This window comes from Molothrus aeneus, chromosome 16 (assembly GCF_037042795.1).
Source record: "Molothrus aeneus isolate 106 chromosome 16, BPBGC_Maene_1.0, whole genome shotgun sequence".
Taxonomy (NCBI): domain Eukaryota; kingdom Metazoa; phylum Chordata; class Aves; order Passeriformes; family Icteridae; genus Molothrus; species Molothrus aeneus.
The window spans coordinates 14,433,990-14,452,049 of record NC_089661.1 but is presented as its reverse complement, the minus strand read 5'-3'; the positions used below and the strand labels follow the sequence as shown (position 1 = coordinate 14,452,049).

Below are 18,060 nucleotides of genomic sequence, written 5' to 3'. Positions count from 1 at the left end.
TCTGGGCTGGCCCAGAGCCACCTCAGCACCCTTGGAGGAGCAGGAATCAAGCAGGGATTAAAAACCACCATGCTAAGGAGGGAAACCATCACAGGGGCTCTGCTTCAAGGGTAAATCTCAGATGGCATCGATCTGAAATTCTCTTTGTCATGCTGGGGAGGGAAAAAAGCTTTAAAAAATACCAAGCACCAAATCTGACGCCATCCTGGGTGCAATTAGCCCCAACCTTAATCTGTCAGAGCTGTGAGATCATACAGGTTGCATGAATGCTAATAAGCATTTGATATTTGTACAAGCTTTCTGGGGATGAATAATTCAATTGACTTCATCCATTAAATTTCCCCTATTAAGTTTTCAAACCATGGCTGGGTTTTAATGGCTGGGGCCACCTCATCCTCCAGACGAGGGGGCTTAATTAGGAATTTTAGCACACCCTGACAGAGCCACAGGAGCTGAAATCTCTGTGGCTCTTTGGGTTTTGAGCAGCTCGTGTCTCTCTGCTGGAGCCCTGCTGAGCCCCTGGAATAACTCCAGCTCACACCAGGTGAGTGCTCCATCCTCTCCCAGCATTATGGTGCTCTCACAGGCTGCTTTAGCCCTTTCTTTCCACGGGGTCAGCCCCTCTCTGGAGGTTGGGAAGGTGCTGAGGGGCTGCTTGGGACGGGGGATGTGCAGTGGCACTGATGCACCCTCTGGATTTTGGCACCACTCAATGATTCTGTGGGTCCCTTCCAACTCAATATTCTACAATTCCACGATTCCCTGGCATTCACTGATGCAGAGATGTCACCAGGAGTGTCCCACACCCAACTTGGGCTGCTCCTCATGCCAGGACCCTTCACCTGTGTCCCTCACTTGTAGGTCAACGTTGGGTTGGTTTTTTCCAGCTGTGGATGTTGGGCTATCCAGTGAAAAATAAATCTGTTCACAATGAAAGGGGGAAAATGCCAACAACCCTCATTAAGTCACACCACAGGGAAGATCCAGATTAATGATTTGAATATTTGATTGAAGTCCCCTGGAGCAGCTTCTTCTGATTCCGCTTTGCCCCACGTGGAGGCACAAGCTGCCAAGGGCCTGTGGCCACGTCTGCAGGGTCTGCTGGATGCATGGAAAACAGAGTTCCCACCTGAGTTATTCCCAAAAAATGCAGCCACCACTGGACACAAGCAGGAGGGCTCCATGGCCAGCAGGAGAAGGAGCTTGTTTACCCTCCCATCTCCTCGTGCTTTTATTCCTTATGTCCCTATCAAATCCAGCTGTCCCTCTGGGCACCATCTCCCCGGGTCTGCCTCACCCCCTCCTCCCCTCCCTGCCTCTGTGTCAATTTATTCTGACTGGCTCATTAATTCATTTTGCTCGTTAACCAAAAGAAACCTCACCAATGATAACGAGTTCCAATACAAATTAATTCTGCAGGGAAGACCGGGCACTTCACAGCTCCTTGGCAGCGACAGCGTCCGTGCCCAGCAGGGCCCCTGGCATGAGGCTGGCGGCCACATGGACACAGGGATCATCCCTGCAAGTGTCCAAGGACAGGCTGGACAGCAAGCTGGGATAGTGGAAGGTGTCTCTGCCCGTGGCAGGGGGTGGAATTGGATGAGCTTTAAGGTCCTTTCCAAGATCAATCACTCTGGGATCCAGCCACGGAACACAAAACCCACCCAGCCTCACCCAGGTGCCTTCCCACCACCAGGTAAGTGTGAATTACAGCAGAATTACAGCAGGAATATCCCCCTGTGTGTGCTGCTGTGAGATCCCACTCACCCCCTGTTTGATTTGAGCAGCAGGAGCAAAAGGCAGGGAAGACAAAAGGCAGGGGAGCTCCCTGCAGCCTCCTGGCAGGCAGGGATGAGTCAACGCTGTGCAAACAACTCTAAAAATACAAAAGCTTTATGGCAGATTAATGACACCATCAAATGTATTTCACTGGCCATTTACCAGGTGTTGATCATAAATATCTGGGATTCAAAATAAACGTTTGTGCTGTGCCATCGTGGTGTTGTTTGTGTCTCTCCCACCGTCCCTGGATCAGCCCTGGGGCTGCTGTGAGGGGCTTGAGCAGGTAATGGAGACAAAGGAGCTGCTCCTGCTCCCCCCCTGCTGCACGGGGTGTCTCTCCACTCTGTTCTCCAGGGATCTGCTGCTCCTGCTGCAGTTGCAGTGGATGATCCCAGAGGTGGGGCGATGGGCAGGAGACACAACCCACAGGTATCCCCTGCTGGCACTGGAGCCCCTGCCTGCCCTCCCCAGGGCTCATCCAGAGGTGATTCCAGGGTAAACCCATGGAAAGGGCTCAGCACAACTCTCCAGCCTCCCTGGGAGCTCCTGGACCCAGAGCCAGGCAGCCTGGGCAGGTCACAGTGCCTGGGCTGGATTCAGGAGCTCCCAGTGGCAGAGCTCCCAGCAGTTTGGATTTTTTTTGTTTCATTTTTCCAGCCCTTGGCTCTTGCTGGGAATGAAGCAAACATAATTCCCTCAGCTGTTCCACTTCGTGCCTCCAGCACAGAGGTCAGTGCTGCAGGGACTCTGGGAATGGCTCTCCAGGAGCTGGGATCCAACTGGAAAAGGTGACAAGTCAGTGATTAGCAGGACCTTGTCCTTCCTCCCTGGGAGGATGACTGTGGCTCCAAACACCCTAGGGAGGATTCCTGTGAAAATCACAGTCCTGGAGAAGAGGAGAATGTTTTAAACAGCCAGGAGAAACAGCAGCATTGCTAAACAACACCCATGGGGTCACCACCACACACAAACCTTCATCATGCTTGGAAATCAAACTCTCTGATGGAGCATTAATTAAGTTTTCCAGCAGGATAAAACCACTTCCTTGCTTGGGATTTCACTCTGCTCACAAAGATTAAAAGTACAGCTAATTAAAACAAGGCTGGCATGCAAAGAAGGGAGGAATAAAAAGTCTTGCTATGGCTGGGAGGGGACAGAGTCCTCCCAGATGCAGGTACAGATGACTCACGGCTGCTGAATAACCCCCCTGCCGTCTCTCTGCCATGGGGAAGGTCTCCTATTGCTGGGAGAACTCCTCCAGCAGCTGTATATCACCTGCCAGGCAACAAAAATGTCCTGAAATTGGCTCCAAGGTAGCTGGTAGCCAAGTGCCGTGTTAATTAAACTGCCTCACTAGCTGCTCCAGACAGCTGCTCCAGAACGGCTCTACTTCCCCCCCATCCCTGATAATTTTCAGTTCAAATGAATTCTTTTCCCTGAAGCATTTCTGAAGGGCTGTGGAGAAAGGATAACATTTCAGGCATTCCCTCCCATCCCTCCTGCTTCCCTGTCCCATTCTTCTCTTGGCCAAATTTGTTTGGCCTGAAAAACTAAGTTGAAATAGGTACTGACAGAGAACACATCTACTGAAATGTGGAAGGGCTCCCTCCACTCCTCCCACACTTCCCCAGAGAGTCTGGCAGCAATGAATACCCCAAAATTCCACAGGGAGAGGGGAAGGCAGCCTAGGATGTGGAAAGGAGGAGAAGGATGAACCACAGCCAGGCTGGGCAGCCTCCATGGCCCTGACCTGGTGTGTGGGCAGCAAATTCCCTGGCACAACCACAGTCCCGATGGGCCAGCACCATGTCACCAGTCCAGAACTGTCACAGCACCAGGCCAGCAGGAGAAGGAGCTTGTTTACCCTCCCCTCTTTGCCCTGCTTTATTCCTTATGTCCCTATCAAATCCAGCTGTCCCTCTGGGCACCATCTCCCCGGGTCTTCCTCACCCTCTCCCCTCCCTGCCTCTGTGTCAATTCATTCCGACTGGCTCATTAATTCATTTTGCTCGTTAACCAAAAGAAATCTCACCAATGATAACGAGTTCCAATACAAATTAATTCTTCAGGGCCAGCACCATGTCACTGGGCCAGAACTGTCACTGGGCCACCATCAGAACAAGTCACCCTCAGCAGATCCCAGCGGGTGCAGCTCTTAAAAAGCCCCAGCACATCCATCCTTATTTACACACCCAACTCCCCCTTTCCTTTTTTAATTAGAGCGGGATAATTAAGCCAGCACCGTGCTGTTCCCTCTTTTTCCCGCCCCCATCCACACCCAGCGGTGTGAGGGCTTTTCTCCCGCTCGCCATGGTCAACACCCGCCCTGCTGAGGGCACCGCGGGCCCCTCTCCTCACCGCTGGAGCTGAGCCTCCAGAGAGCACAAAATCCACCATTTCCCACATTCTCCCTGCCAACATCAACTGCTCTGGCCCTTGCCCGGCAGCATCATCTAGTGGCCATGGCCTCCACACATGGAATTGTAGGATCGGGAATGTCCCGAGCTGGATCATCCCAGCCCGTCCTGGGATCCCGTCCGGCTTCAAACACGCCAAACCCGCACCCTGTGCATCCCTCAAAGCGCTGTCCCTGAAGTCCGGCAGCTTTGGGGTCGTGCCCATCCCCTGGGCAGGCCGAATCCTCGGTTGGGGTTGCTTCAGGCTGATATTAAATTATAATAATGATAAATAAAGTTCTGGACACGTGGCGGTGCGAGAATAACGGGGCAGCGCCGGGCGGGCTCAGCGGCTGAGGGGAGCGGGTAGGATCCGCCTGGGTACACCCGTGCCGGGGGTGCCAGGGGTTCCGGAGATGGGGTGGCCGCGTTTTGGAGCGATTTGGGGACGATTTTTGGGTGATTTTGGGGCGACTTTGCGGATCGGGAGCCCCGCGAAGAGAAGCGAAGCCCGGTGCCGAGGAAGTTTGGCCGCTGCGCCGCCCCGTCCGTCGCCACGGCAACCGGCGCGCCCGCCATGGCGGCGCCCAGCGTGTTCCTGCTGGCCGTGAGCGGCGAGATCGAGAGCGGAGAGGTGCGGGGGAGCCGGGGACACCGCGGGAAACACACCGGGACAGCGCCGAGGGATGGGGGGATCGCCCTGGCCCGGTCTCGGTGCTGCAGCCGCCCGCGCGGGAGGAGAATCTGACCCCCCTGAACCTGGCCGGCCTCAGCCCCAAACCCAACCCATCCTCATCCTGCCCAACCCTGCACACCCGCAGCACCCCCATAACCCAACCCATCCTCATCCTGCCCAGCCCTGCACACCTTCAGCACCCTCATAACCCTGCCTGGCTTCATCCCCCTTAACCCATCCCTGTCTTAACCCCTCCCAAACTCATCCCAGCCTCATCCCCCAAACCCATCCCAGCCTTATCCCCCAAACCCATCCCAGCCTTATCCCCCAAACCCATCCCGTCTGTCCCAGTCTCGCTGGCACAGGCTGCCCTCAGCATCCTGACTCGGGCAGATCCTCACCCCCAGAAATTCCCAGTGAATTCCCAGTAATCCCTCCCCCTCTCTCTCTCTCTCTCTCCCGCAGTTCCCGGGATTCGATGACCTCTACTGCAAGTTCTCCTTTGTCTACGGCCAGGACTGGGTCCCCACGGCGGTACCGCCCCTGTCCCCACCCCGTGTCCCCCTGTCCCCACCCCCGGGCTCAGCCGGGCCCCAGGCTCACCCCCTGCTCCCTGCAGGGCCTGGAGGAGGGAATCTCGCAGATCGCCTCCAAGAGCAGCGTCTCGCCCACCACGCTGGTCTGGAACTTCCCCATCGACATCACCTTCAAGAGCACCAACCCCTTTGGCTGTGAGTGCTGGGGGGGGTCTGGCCCTGCTGCCAAAGCGCCCCCCTCACCCCCATTTCCTTGCAGGGCCGCAGATTGTGCTCAGTGTCTACGGGCCTGACTTCTTTGGCCACGATGTGGTCAGGGGTTATGGAGCTGTGCACGTGCCCTTCGTGCCAGGCAGGTGAGTGCCAGGCAGGTGAGTGCCAGCCTGACCTGCAGGGCTCAGACACATCCTGGTCTGGTTATTCTGCTGTTCCTGAAACAAAAAAAAACTCCCAAAAATCTCCTCATCGTGCCCTGTCAGTTCACAGAGATTTTCTAGCAGAATTCTTTCATCATTAAATAAGTTTTGGTAATCCTGTAAAGCTCAAACTGGCCTGTAAAAAGGCCAGATATGAAGGTCAGTTCCTCACACAATAAATTCTCATTTATTGGAGGATGGAATGGAGGAAAATCTGTAGTTCCTGTGCAAAGAAACCCTTTTTTTGTGAAGGGAAAGTTCCTGGTTTGCCAGGAATTCTGTGCCTTCATAAATATAAAAATGCTGCTTTTTATTCATTCCTGAGGTTCTGGGCTCTCCTCTTGGTTTCAGGCACAAAAGAACCATTGCCATGTTTGTCCCAGAGTCCACCTCGAGGCTGCAGCAGCTCACAAGGTAATAATTAATGACTTTCATTCATTAATGAATGAATTTCTCTCCTGTTCTCAGCCACAAAGGCATTTGCAGCCACTCAGTGGTGCAGAGGTGTCACTGCTCTGTGCCATAACCAGCTTTGTGTTCTGTGGGTAAAAATCACATTTTCAGGTGTCTGGGTCTTCTGAAAAGCTTTCATAAACTTATTAACCACAATATATTAATATATTACAGTAATATCAACATATTAATATCATATATATTAGTATATAGTAATATAATATATTAATATATAATATAACAGTCATATTAATTACCTGCTACCTGCACTAAATTACTGCCTGAATCTTCTTGGTGCTGTTCTGGAAGGACAGCCACAGGAAGAGCAAACCCATGAAAAAACAATTCCCAATCCAATTTTTTTTTAAGAAACTCAAGAAGAATTTTTCAACAATATCTTTGCCACAGAAAGATTCTTCTAGCCCAGAAAAAAAAACTGGATTTAACAAAATCTGTATGAAACCAGTTGCATTTTTTTTCCTTTAGGCAAAACCTACCTTTGATTGAATTAGATCAATAAAGAGAATCAGATTTCAAAACCCTCTAGGCAGTCTCACTGACATCCATCTCATAGCCTGGATCAATCTCAGCCACCCAATTCATTATTTTGTATTTTGCATTCATAATTTTGTATTGTGTATTCAGTTTGTATTTTAAATTAATTACTTTGTATTCAATAATTTGTGTTTTGAATTCAATAATTTTGTATTTTGTATTCATTAATTTGTATTTTGAATTCATAATTTTCTGTTTTGAATTCAATGATTTGTTTTCTGTATTCATTATTTTGTTTTTGTCTTCATTGTGTTGTATTCATTAATTTGAATTTTGAATCCTGTATTCATTATTTTGTATTCATTAATTTGTATTTTGAATTCATTAATTTGAATTTTGTATTCATTAATTTGCATTCAATATTTTGTGTTTGGTATTCATTAATTTTTATTTTGTATTCAATATTTTGTGGTTTGTTTTCATTAATTTGTATTTTTCTCCAAGCTGGTTCACAGGGAGACGCCCGGAATTCACCGACCCCAAAGTGGTGGCACAGGGAGAGGGACGGGAAGGTGAGTCCTGGCAGCTCCTGCCTGCTGACAAAGAGCTCCCCTTGAATCCCTTTAATTAATCTTTAATTAATCTTTAATTAATGCCATCCCCTCCCCTCTGTGCAGTGACCAGGGTGCGATCCCAGGGCTTTGTCACCATTTCCTTCAACGTGATCACCAAAGACCTGCACAAGCTGGGCTACGACGTGGGCCAGGGCCAGACCACCGGGCCCCAGGGGCTGCAGGGCTTCTGAGCCCCCCAAATCCCCAGGGGCTGCATGGACTCTGAGCCCCCAAACCCCAGGGGCTGCAGGGTCTCTGAGCCCCCAAACCCCAGGGCCTGCAGGGCTTCTGAGATCCCCAAACCCCAGGGCCTGCAGGGCTTCTGAGCCCCCCAAATCCCCAGGGGCTGCAGGGTCTCTGAGCCCCCCAAATCCCCAGGGGCTGCAGGGTCTCTGAGCCCCCAAACCCCAGGGGCTGCAGGGCTCCTGAGCCCCCCAAACCCCAGGGCCTGCAGGGCTCCTGAGCCCCCCAGGGGCTGCAGGGTCTCTGAGCCCCCAAACCCCAGGGGCTGCAGGGTCTCTGAGCCCCCCAAATCCCCAGGGGCTGCAGGGTCTCTGAGCCCCCCAAATCCCCAGGGGCTGCAGGGTCTCTGAGCCCCCCAAACCCCAGGGGCTGCAGGGCTTCTGAGCCCCCCAAATCCCCAGGGGCTGCAGGGCTTCTGATCCCCCCAAACCCCAGGGCCTGCAGGGTCTCTGAGCCCCCCAAATCCCCAGGGGCTGCAGGGTCTCTGAGCCCCCCAAATCCCCAGGGGCTGCAGGGCTCTTGAGCCCTCCAGGGGCTGCACGGCTTCTGTGCCCCCAAATCCCCTGGGTCCAGGGGCTGCAGGGCTTCTGATCCCCCCAAACCCCAGGGGCTGCAGGGTCTCTGAGCCCCCCAGGGGCTTCAGGGCTCCTGAGCCCCCCAAATCCCCTGGGCCCCTGCACAGCTCCCGAGCCCCCCAAAGCCCTTCTGAGGGAAAGGAGGAGCTGCTCCAACTCAGTCACTCCAAAAAACACCAGCCCGGGAGGATCTGGGATAACAACCAAGCCTGATCCTCTCAGCCAGGCTGAAGTGTTTGTGGAAATTGATATTATTGGTAACATGCAGTGTTTTATTGATGATTATTGTATTTTATTCAGTGTTTTTAGGGGTCAAGCTGTCTCAGAGTAAGGCCTGTAACAAAATATTTTTATAGCAGCCTTTTGTACACCTTCTTATAGAATTAATGACATGGAAAGTTTAGAGCTGTAGCAGTTTCCCTGCAGTTAAAACTTTGCAAACCCAGTTTCTCTTCAGTGATATTTTTTTTTTTTGGCAAATGAGGAATTGAAATTATTGCACCTTCCAAAAATGGTCCTGTGAAATGCAACCCATTCTAAGATTTTTTAGGCTGAATAAATAAACTCTGTTGTATCAATGGATTCATTTGTTTTTCTGCTGATAAAGGGGTTTCTTTGTTTTTGCCAGGATGTTTTTAAGCCCTAAATCATCTGAGCTCTGCTAAACTTAAAGGTAGAAGAGAAAAAAAAAGTGTTTCAATGCAGTGACTAATTGCTGAGTCATTTTCCTATTTAATTTTGGGCATGTAACCTCTTGTGTTTGACTGCAAATCCCAGGAGAATGACACCATCTCCCTAAAAGGGAACTCCAAGTGTAGAAATCCCAGGAAAAACACCCAGGGATGAGCCACAAATCCTCCAGGACGCAGCTCAACAAAACACCTGGGCAGAGATTGTTCTGATCCACAGTGGGATGGAATAAATTTAATTTCTGAGATCATAAAGTAGCCACTAGAACATTGCTGGGGGCAGCAGCACCTTTTATATAACATAGAAATACTTTTCCAAACGTTTTTAGGGATAACTTTTCATCTCCTGCCATGTTTTTGTTGACTCCACACTTGCAGTGGAGTTGTTTTGGTCATTTGTAATCTCTGAACTGAGTCATGTTGGAATCCAAATTCAGAAGCATTTCCTGTTGGCTCAGAGGAGACTCGAGGAATTTTGTTTCCTTTTCAGCAGTTCGGGAAGCAGGATGAATATCAGAGTTTGAAAGGCTTGGGAGGCAAACACTGAACCTCCTGCTGCTGCCCAAGGGCCAGTTTTCCCTGGAGTTCCTGCCCACATTCCAACTGCAGCAAGGCTGCACAGGAGCCTGGCACAGCCCAAACCTGGGCTTTATTCACAGCCAGCTCCTCACCCTGCTGCTCCAAAGCCCTGAATTACTCCTGTTCCAAAGGAACTCTTGGCTGTTTCACCCCAGTGGCACCAACCAGACCTGAGCCAGCTTCCTCCTGACAGCTGAGGGGAAGTTAAAAACAATGAGGAGCAAAAATCCTGAACTCCCTAAGACAGGATTAAAGATCTTTGAGGTGTTTAAGCAGCTCTCTAAGCAGATCCCACACTGCTACCTGCACTATTAGGGCTTTTTGCCTATTTTCTCTGGGTTTAGCTGGATTTTGGGGTGGTTTTGGGCTCCTCAATGGCCTGAACACATCTAAGAGCTTCACTTACCTTCCCCAAGGGCTGGGCAAGTTTCCTGTGAGTGTTTCCCTCAGGGCATCACCCAGGGGCTGATGTTTGGAGTTTCCCAAGCCCAATGCCGTTGATATCCCTCAGAAACTTCTCCCAGAAATGGCCCTGCTGCTGCTTTCATCGTTTCCTAGTTGAAATCTTTGCCCCTCAGGTGTGGCAGTGTTTGCACCTGGGGACAACCTGTGAATAAAAATGGACACGACACCGTGAGCAGGGAGCGGTGCCAAGGAAGGGATTTAGGATCCCTAGTGGTTCATGGAAGTTAAACCCTGGAAGCAGCAGTGCTTTAAGAGCAGCCAAATCCCAGTAAAAGCCAGCAGCAGAGGCTCACCCAGCTGGAACAGCCTGCTCCTTTCCTGGTTAATCATTCTCCCTTCTCTTCAAACCTGCACTGAAATTCCCAACCCCACAACAGCAGCGCAAGGCTCTCAGCTGGAGCTCTGCTTCCCTCCCCTGAAATCCCTGCCAGACAGTGAAATTGGTCATTATCCTCTGAATTCCAGATGGGCAGGGAAAAAAGGAAAACAGATAAAAATCTTCCTGGAGAATGAGTCCTGGCACAGGAGAGGCTCCAAGGCCATCACAAACCAGGGAGCCTGGGAGAAGTTTGGGGTCTCTGCAGCTCTCCTGGCCTGGAGAGGCTTTGGATTCGCTCCATGGGAGTTTTCCTGCTGTTCCCCAGGGAGGGAGACAGCCAAGGACGGGGGCTGAACAGCAGCTTGGGGATCAAACCCTCCAGGAAAAGGAGAATGATTCGGGCAATCCTTAGGAATTGGTATTTACCGCCTTTCCTACCAAACAGCAGCAGCAGCTCCTGCCCTCTCGTGGCTGCTCCCAACCTTCAGGAAAGCGCTGAAAGTGATGAATAACGATTAACTCCGAGGCTGAATGAAGAATTCCGAGTTTTTCCCGTTCCTCCGTGGAAGTGGCTCCGTGCTGGCTGCCCTGGCACTGCCCCTTGTCCCCAGAGCAGGGAGCAAACACCTCCCGGGGCTGCTCCACGGGGAGGGGGCTGAGCCAGGGATCTGAGCATCCACAAGAGGCTGCCAGGCTGCTTTACACCAGCAGCTCTGTGGCAGCTGGGAATGATCTCCATCTGAAAATGAGATGGATTCAAGCTGACAGCAGCTTCTCCCCAGCAGCAGTGTCAGGCTGGGAGCAGGAGATCTGTGAAATGCTCCAAAGGAAAACAAAAAAAAAGAATAGGAAAAAATCAAACACTCAAGCACAGAGCAGCCTGTTTGAAGAAAATTGGGGATTTAGCTCCAATTCTTGACATGTTTTTAGTGTTTTCTCCCATTTGTGCCACTGGAGATGCAGGGGGATAAAGGCCCTGGATCTGTGCTGGACACAGATCTGGGGGCTCACGGGACAGGACAGCTGGGGTGGGAGCAGTGGCACAGCCAGGCTGGCACCCAGAGCGTGGGGCATTCCCCATCCTGGGGACACCCAGGCCTGGGGAACAGCAGGAACCCCAACCCTGGGCTGGCAGCACCTGGAGGGGCTGGTGGCCCTGGAGAATCCACCCAGGACATCTCCAGGGTGTCCCTGAGCCCCCCAGCAGCCAGCCCCGGTCCAGCCACACCTGAGCAGCACATCTGGAGCAGCCACCAGCTCCAGTTTGGGAGGTTCTCCAGGCCACACCACCCCCAGCAGAGCTGGGCAAAGGCCACCCCAATCCCACCCTGTCCCCTCCCAACATCACCCTTGGGGTGCACAGGGGATCCCTGAGGGCTTTTTCCATCAGCTGAGGAGTCCTCTGGGAGGCAAACGTGGGGGAGCTCAACCCCAACCCTAAGACACTCGTGGGTATTTGCAAACCCAGGAGCCACCTCCACTTTTGGAAACAAAAACTCCCAAACCTGCAGCTCCCACCCAACTCCAGAGCTGCCAGTGGCCTCCAGGGCAGCCCCACTGGGGCTGGGAGCACAGGACAGCACAAATCGCTCAGAACCCATCCTTGGGGCATGGAAAGCAGGGCTGGGCCCCCGGGAGGGAGGGAGGGAACAAGAGGAGCTGCATTCCCAGCAGGATCTGAGGGATCCAGCCTTGTCCTTCAGAGGGAAGAGCAGCAGACACATGGAACTGCTGAAGGTGTCTATTTTTGGCTCCCTATTCAGGCCAGGATATTTAAGTACCCAAATTCACCTCAGAGAATATCATCACTCCATTTAGTGCCAGACTTGCTGATGAAGATATTAAAAAAGCAGAAAAAAAAACCTCCTCCACCATCACCCAACACAACCCCAGGCAGCCCACGGACTCCAGGGCTGCTACAGCACAGCAGAGCTGGCTCCCTGGAGCTTGGAAAATCCATGGATTTCATTCCATGGCCACAAAAAACCCTTTAGGAAGAAGGCAGAGCTGATTTTCACAGGTTCTAGGAGAAGAAGGACATGAAGGTGTCTGATGATTTTCCATGGCAGGCATTACTCGAGGTGGTTCAGCTGCGGTGCTGTGGAGAATTCCAGGAGGGATGGGGAGAGGATGGGCGGGATTGGGAGGAGGGTTTGGGAGTTTTGAACATGAGGGGTTCATAAATCCCACTGGTTCCCTGAAATGCAGCTTGCAGGGTGTTGCAGAGTGCCAAAGGCAGAGCACGAGATGGGCCCAGCCCTTCTCCCACAGCTCCATGAAAAGCAGCAGAAAGGGCAGAGCTGCACCCTCAGCCCAGCACAGAGGCAACACAAACCTCAGCAAAATCTTAAAGCAGTGTGGGCGAGGGGAAGCCAAAAGATAAATCCTTATCTTCCTCTGCACAGCAGGCAAATCCTCCTCACTCCTCTGGAGAGGAAGAGGAAGAGGAAATGTGGGATGGGGGAGCAGCTCTGCAAGGTCAGCAGAAAGCTCAACCACAGGCACAGCTCTGCTGACCACGGGCTGGGCAGCTCAGGCTCCCCTGGCTCACACTGCCAGCAGAACCCGTCAGAATCCATCAGAATTCACCAGAACCCATCAGAACCCAGCAGAACCCGTCAGAATTCACCAGAACCCATCAGAATCCATCAGAATTCACCAGAACCCATCAGAACCCAGCAGAATTCACCAGAACCCATCAGAATCCACCAGAACGCAGCTCCTCTGGAGGAGATCAGAGTCCCCACATCTTCCACAGCGAGCAGATTTAGCTGAAAATGTGCAATTCCAAGAGGCAGGAGTAGAATCAGAGTCCCAGAATGGTTTGGACCTTAAAGCCCATCCACTTCCAACCCCAGCACCTTCCACTGTCCCAGGTGGCGCCAGGCCCTGCCCAGCCTGGCCCTGGACACTGCCAGGGCTCCAGGGCAGCCCCAGCTCCTCCAGGGACACTGGAACATTTCTGGGGCAGCAGCTTCCCCCAGCTGAAACCAGAGCAGAGACTTCTCTCCAAAGCTGCCTTTCCCACAGTCACATCTGCAGCATTAATTAGTGACCATTGATTAGTGATCAGCCTGATTGGCTGCAAACGAAGCAGGGCACCTGGAGGGGCTCTGCAGAGGCAGCTCCTGCTGGTGCCTGCTAATGAAGTGCCCTCCAATTAAAGCAGCCGGGATTAGAGGCCTGGATCTCTTCCAGGCTGGAAGCAGCCTCGTGATCCATGCACAGAGCCCAGGCTGAGCTACAAAGTGGGAAGTGAGGACTCCCCAGGTGCTGTCCCAGCTCCCCAGCCCTCCTTCCACAGGCACCTTCCCCACGTTCCTGCCTGGACACAAATCCAGAGCCTCCAGAGAGGCACTGCTCCCTCCACAGGGCTGTTCCAGGGTTGAAAGAAGGAATTCAGTCACCTGCAACACAACAAATCTCCATTTTTATTGAGTCAGTAAGGTCTCAGCTGAGCCTGATTTCAGTGAGTCACAGAAACCCTCTTCTCTCCCAGCCAAAGCAGCCTGTCCTGGGCAAAGGGCTGGATGCACCCAAGGAATCCACAGCACCCTCCATCCTCCTGCCACAAACCTTCCATCAGCTCACCCCAAACCCAGCAGCTCCCTGCAAACCTCCACCAAGCAGGGCCTGGGTGGGAATGGGAGAACAAACACCATGGAGAAGCTTGGAAAAAGCAACACAGCTGGAATAGAAGCAATACAATTTTAATTCTGACCAGTCACCTCCAAACCCCTCGTCTTTCCACTGTTCTGATGGCATCGTTTAAATATCACATCTGTGACATTGCTGGGGGGGGAGAAAAAAAAATGACACAAAGATACAGACATTATGATACAATAGTACAAATGATAAATTATTTATACAGTAAATAATGGCAATAGTCAGCACAAATCCAGAAAAAGCAGCTGGCTCCCGGGGTTATGAGCAGTTTGGGAAATATTGGAACACTTGGAGAGGAAGAGTTGTGTGAGATTCTGCTGGGAAAAGGAAATTTCTTCTTTCTCCCCACCTGTGCAATGTTCAGGCACAGAGCACACTTTGAGCTGGGACAGCAAAGGGGCACAAGAGGAACAAGAGCTGTCTTGGCTATGGGATTCCCAAAAACTGAAAACACCACAACCCACCAGGGCTTCCCTTCCCTGTCCCCTCCACAGAGCTGAGTTTCTCTAGAGCATAAAACTGAATAAATAACTGAGCTTATTTAGGGGGGAATTATGCCAAGGAGTGTGTGTTAATTTATATTTTTTTTAACAAGATATTTAACACTTTTCTCTTTGGTCAATTTGACCAGTAAGGCTATTTTGGGCTACAAACATTTTAAAAATCAAAAAAGAAAAAAAAAGCACTTTGAATATTTGCAAAGTGAGAGAAAGAAGGAGAAGAGGAGAAAATGGAGAACTGGGGCAGAGGGGACACACAAACACCCTCCAGGAATGTGGGAGGGCCAGGAGGGAGGGAGGATTATCCTGGAGATGAGGAAGATCATCACAAAGTGAGCTGGACCATTCAGAGCATCCCCAGCCAGGACAGTGACCCCCCTGTGTCAGCCCTGGGGACAGCCCAGCCCAGGAACATTGACCAAACCAGCTCCTTCTCCTGCTAAACTCAGCTCCTGCCACAAGCCCCGTGCCAGGCTGGGCTCTGGCCTTGGTTAGTCTCAGCCTAAGGATTTTCAGCAGCAGAATTTGGGCTGTGGCTCCTCAGGGAGCCTCCCTGGGGTTTGTTGTGCCATAAGTGTCTCTATTTCATATAAAAGGGATAAAGTTCTGGGGGCAGTGACAACGATTTGCCATTCAACAGCTTCATTAAGCCAGGGCTCCCTCCCAGAGCAAATTTACAGTGACAGCTCCAACTGCAGATTATTGCAGCACTTTAAATATTTCTTATCAACTTCATCTTGCCTCTAAAAAGTTCCCAAGAACGTGGCCAGGACTCTTGGCTGGACAGACAATGCCCCATCCCTCTGCAGTTCAGGGGACAAAGGGACAAACCCCGAGTGACCTCGATTCCAGAGCTGGTCAAATGCAACTGGGAAAAGAACCCAGGAGGAATCTTGTCACAGATCAGCTGGAAAAAAGCACCTTCCCCCCCATCTGCAAGAATCACACCCTTCCTGCCCTACTCTTCTCAACAGCCTCAACAACAACAGAAAAAGTCTTTTGCTTTGCTCTGAAAGGCAACACGAATGGGGTTTGGTTTTGTTTTTAAAGACAGGCTGGGTGTGGACAGCAAAGCTCTTCCCTCCTCTATAAAAACAAGGATTGGGAATGCTCCTTGGCAATTCCAGAGGATCCCAGAGGACCCCACATCTGCACAGGAACATCCACACACTGAGCATTCCTGCCACTGCCACAGCTCCCCTGGCCTGCACAGCTCCAGTCTGGGGCTGTGTCCCTAAATCTGATCATCCTTCAGCCTCCCCTTCCCACTGGGAGGTGGATCCCAGTCCTTCCATGGGATCCACTCCCTCCATGGGATCCACTCCCTCCATGGGATCCACTCCCTCCATGGGATCCAGCCCCACAGGGAATTGTTCCACCTCAACACAACTCTGGCAAATTCTGTTCTCCCCCCTCTTAAATTAAGGAAAGGCCACCAAGTCCGTTCAGAGGTGCCCTGCAGGCAGGAAAATTCCCTTTCCATGGATTTTTGGGAGAGGCTGGAGCTGCAGCAGAACTCCTGAGCGTGGTGAGGAGTCCAGACATGAAAATTCATCTAAAAGGGATAACTCAGCTCCCAAGGGAGGCTGGCCATGGAAGCAGTCATCCAACGGAGTGCACCTTCCAACAGGAAAAATCAGTGGATAAAATCAAACAAGTTCTGTTTGCACATCAGGATCTTTAACAGCTCCACAAGTTTTACAAGGAAAATAAAACCAAACGGCCTCTCTTGGGATCTTCATCAAGGCTAAAAGTCTGTCCAGTCTGGGGATTGGGAAATGGGAACAAATCAAGGGAAAGGCGACTTTAGTGTTTTTTCTTTTTAATGTAGTCTTAAATCATGTTATGCTCAAATTCAATTCATCTAAAAATAATTAGTCACGAGGATTTGTTTTTGATTTGCATTATGAATACTTCATTTAAAAGTAAATATTTTAGTGTTAATCTTCCCTTTTAAACTCTCTTTACAGAAACAAAGAGCGAAAACCATAAATAAGAGGGCATTAAAACCATAAAAATGACATTTGCCAATATCTTAATTTTTCAGCCAGACTTGATAAATCTATCAAAACCAGACAGTTAAATAAGAACCACATTATAAAAATTAGCAAAAAAAGGACTATTAGGTAACTCTGCAAACTCAAAATATGAAACTGTACTAAACAAAATATGTGCAAAAGTATACAAGAGTAACTGCATATAGCAAGGTTAAGCCTGAATTAGTTTTAAAGCTTGCCCCGGTGAAACTGAATTCAAAGTTGTCCCACTGTATCTCCTTTTTTTTTTTTTTTTGCTTTTCTTTGTTTTTTCCATTTTTTTTCCTTTCAACTCACATTGTAAGTCAAATAAAAACAAAATACACATGAAAAAACTTCCAAACGAAGCTGGTACTGGACAAGCACAGAGCAGGACACTCACTCAGCACGAGTGCAGCCACTCACAGAGAGTTCCAGGAGTCCTTAGAGTAGTGTAGGAATTCAACACTGCACACGACAGCACAACTCGAGCATGGTCTTGGGTGTTTTGCCTGGGGTTTTGTGTTATTTTCCTTTCGAGACAAGCTTGCTGTTGTCAGTCACACCTCAGAGATACCAAAGCAGTGCGAGTTTGCAATGTTTAATGCATAAAAACCAAGCCCCCCTGGGCCCTCCAGGTCGGTCTCTTCTAAGAGTAAGGACTATGGGTGAACCAACAGTCTAGAACTGTGTGTAGTTATGTGCAAAACATTCACTAGCACTCGGAATCTCAGGTCTATCTTACGGGCAGAGGAAGTGACAGATGCAGGGGAAGAGTAACTTCAGGAATCCAGCACATGATCTGACATCTACAAAATAGCCAAGGGAGTTTTCCGGTGGCAGGTTCTCTCCCTAGAAAGTGTGTTTGAAATGATTAACAAAGTAACAAAAATGGGCAGAATCTAACTTTGGTGAAAAGTCTGAACATTTCACATGATGCTCAACAAGCCAAAGTAAGGTACCATCTGTAGCAAAGACTAGATTTAGATTAACTGGTAAGTAGAGACAACTCTTCAAAGATCATAACTGTAAACTGCAAATCTACTTCCAAGTCTCTCACACACCGTTCAGTCCACACAGGCCACGTTCGTTTCGCTGGAAAGACTTCAGCCTGGAAACACTAAGAAAAGAAAAGTTCCTTTAATTGGGTCTTTATAGGAGGAAAGGGTTAGTTGTATTTGCAGCCTGGGAGGCTGCTGGCGGCATTCCTGTACTGTGCAGAGCTTGGGGCATTGATCCTGCAATGCTCAGCCCCTGGCCCATGCGGATGGTGCCCATGGCCGGCAGCGGCGCCATGCCCACGGGCACGGGGGCCATGGAAGACAGAGGTATTGGCTCCATGCTCAGGGGGGGCACGGTGCTGAACGAGGGGCTGCTGCCCAGCACGGGGCTCGCTCGCATCTGGTTCAGGGTCAGAGGCTGAGGCTGGTTCACCTGGAAGGGGTTGATTGGAGTCGCTGCCGTAGCGGCGCCTGCGGGGCAGAGAAGGGACAGTGAGGCACTGCCGTCAACACCAGGGGCTGCAGTCATCTCTGCTGGCAAACAACACTCCCTGTGTGCATCCCCATGCCCAAAACACCCTGAGCAGCATCTGATCCCCAGCAGAGCACACAGTGTTCCCTGGAAGCAGCCAGTGGTGCC

At 50.9% G+C, this 18,060-nt stretch overlaps 2 protein-coding genes across 3 annotated transcripts in view; one reads left to right on the top strand and one right to left on the bottom strand.

Moving 5' to 3' along the window:
- The first annotated feature begins 4,741 nt into the window (after nucleotides 1-4,741).
- Nucleotides 4,742-8,768, top strand: B9D1 (B9 domain containing 1). Its single transcript, XM_066560765.1, has 7 exons — nucleotides 4,742-4,812; nucleotides 5,320-5,388; nucleotides 5,474-5,585; nucleotides 5,650-5,746; nucleotides 6,158-6,220; nucleotides 7,259-7,326; nucleotides 7,432-8,768. The coding sequence occupies exons 1-7, from the start codon at nucleotides 4,756-4,758 to the stop codon at nucleotides 7,557-7,559; spliced, it is 594 nt and encodes a 197-aa protein (XP_066416862.1). The 5' UTR covers nucleotides 4,742-4,755; the 3' UTR covers nucleotides 7,560-8,768.
- Nucleotides 8,769-13,646: 4,878 nt separating this feature from the next.
- The window catches only part of EPN2 (epsin 2), a 44,724-nt gene continuing 40,310 nt past the window's right edge, over nucleotides 13,647-18,060 (bottom strand). For both annotated transcript variants that reach the window (XM_066560520.1, XM_066560521.1), the window contains one exon: nucleotides 13,647-17,891. In XM_066560520.1, coding sequence (XP_066416617.1) covers nucleotides 17,572-17,891 — 320 coding nt within the window. In that variant the 3' untranslated portion in view covers nucleotides 13,647-17,571. The remainder of the gene's footprint in view (nucleotides 17,892-18,060) is intronic.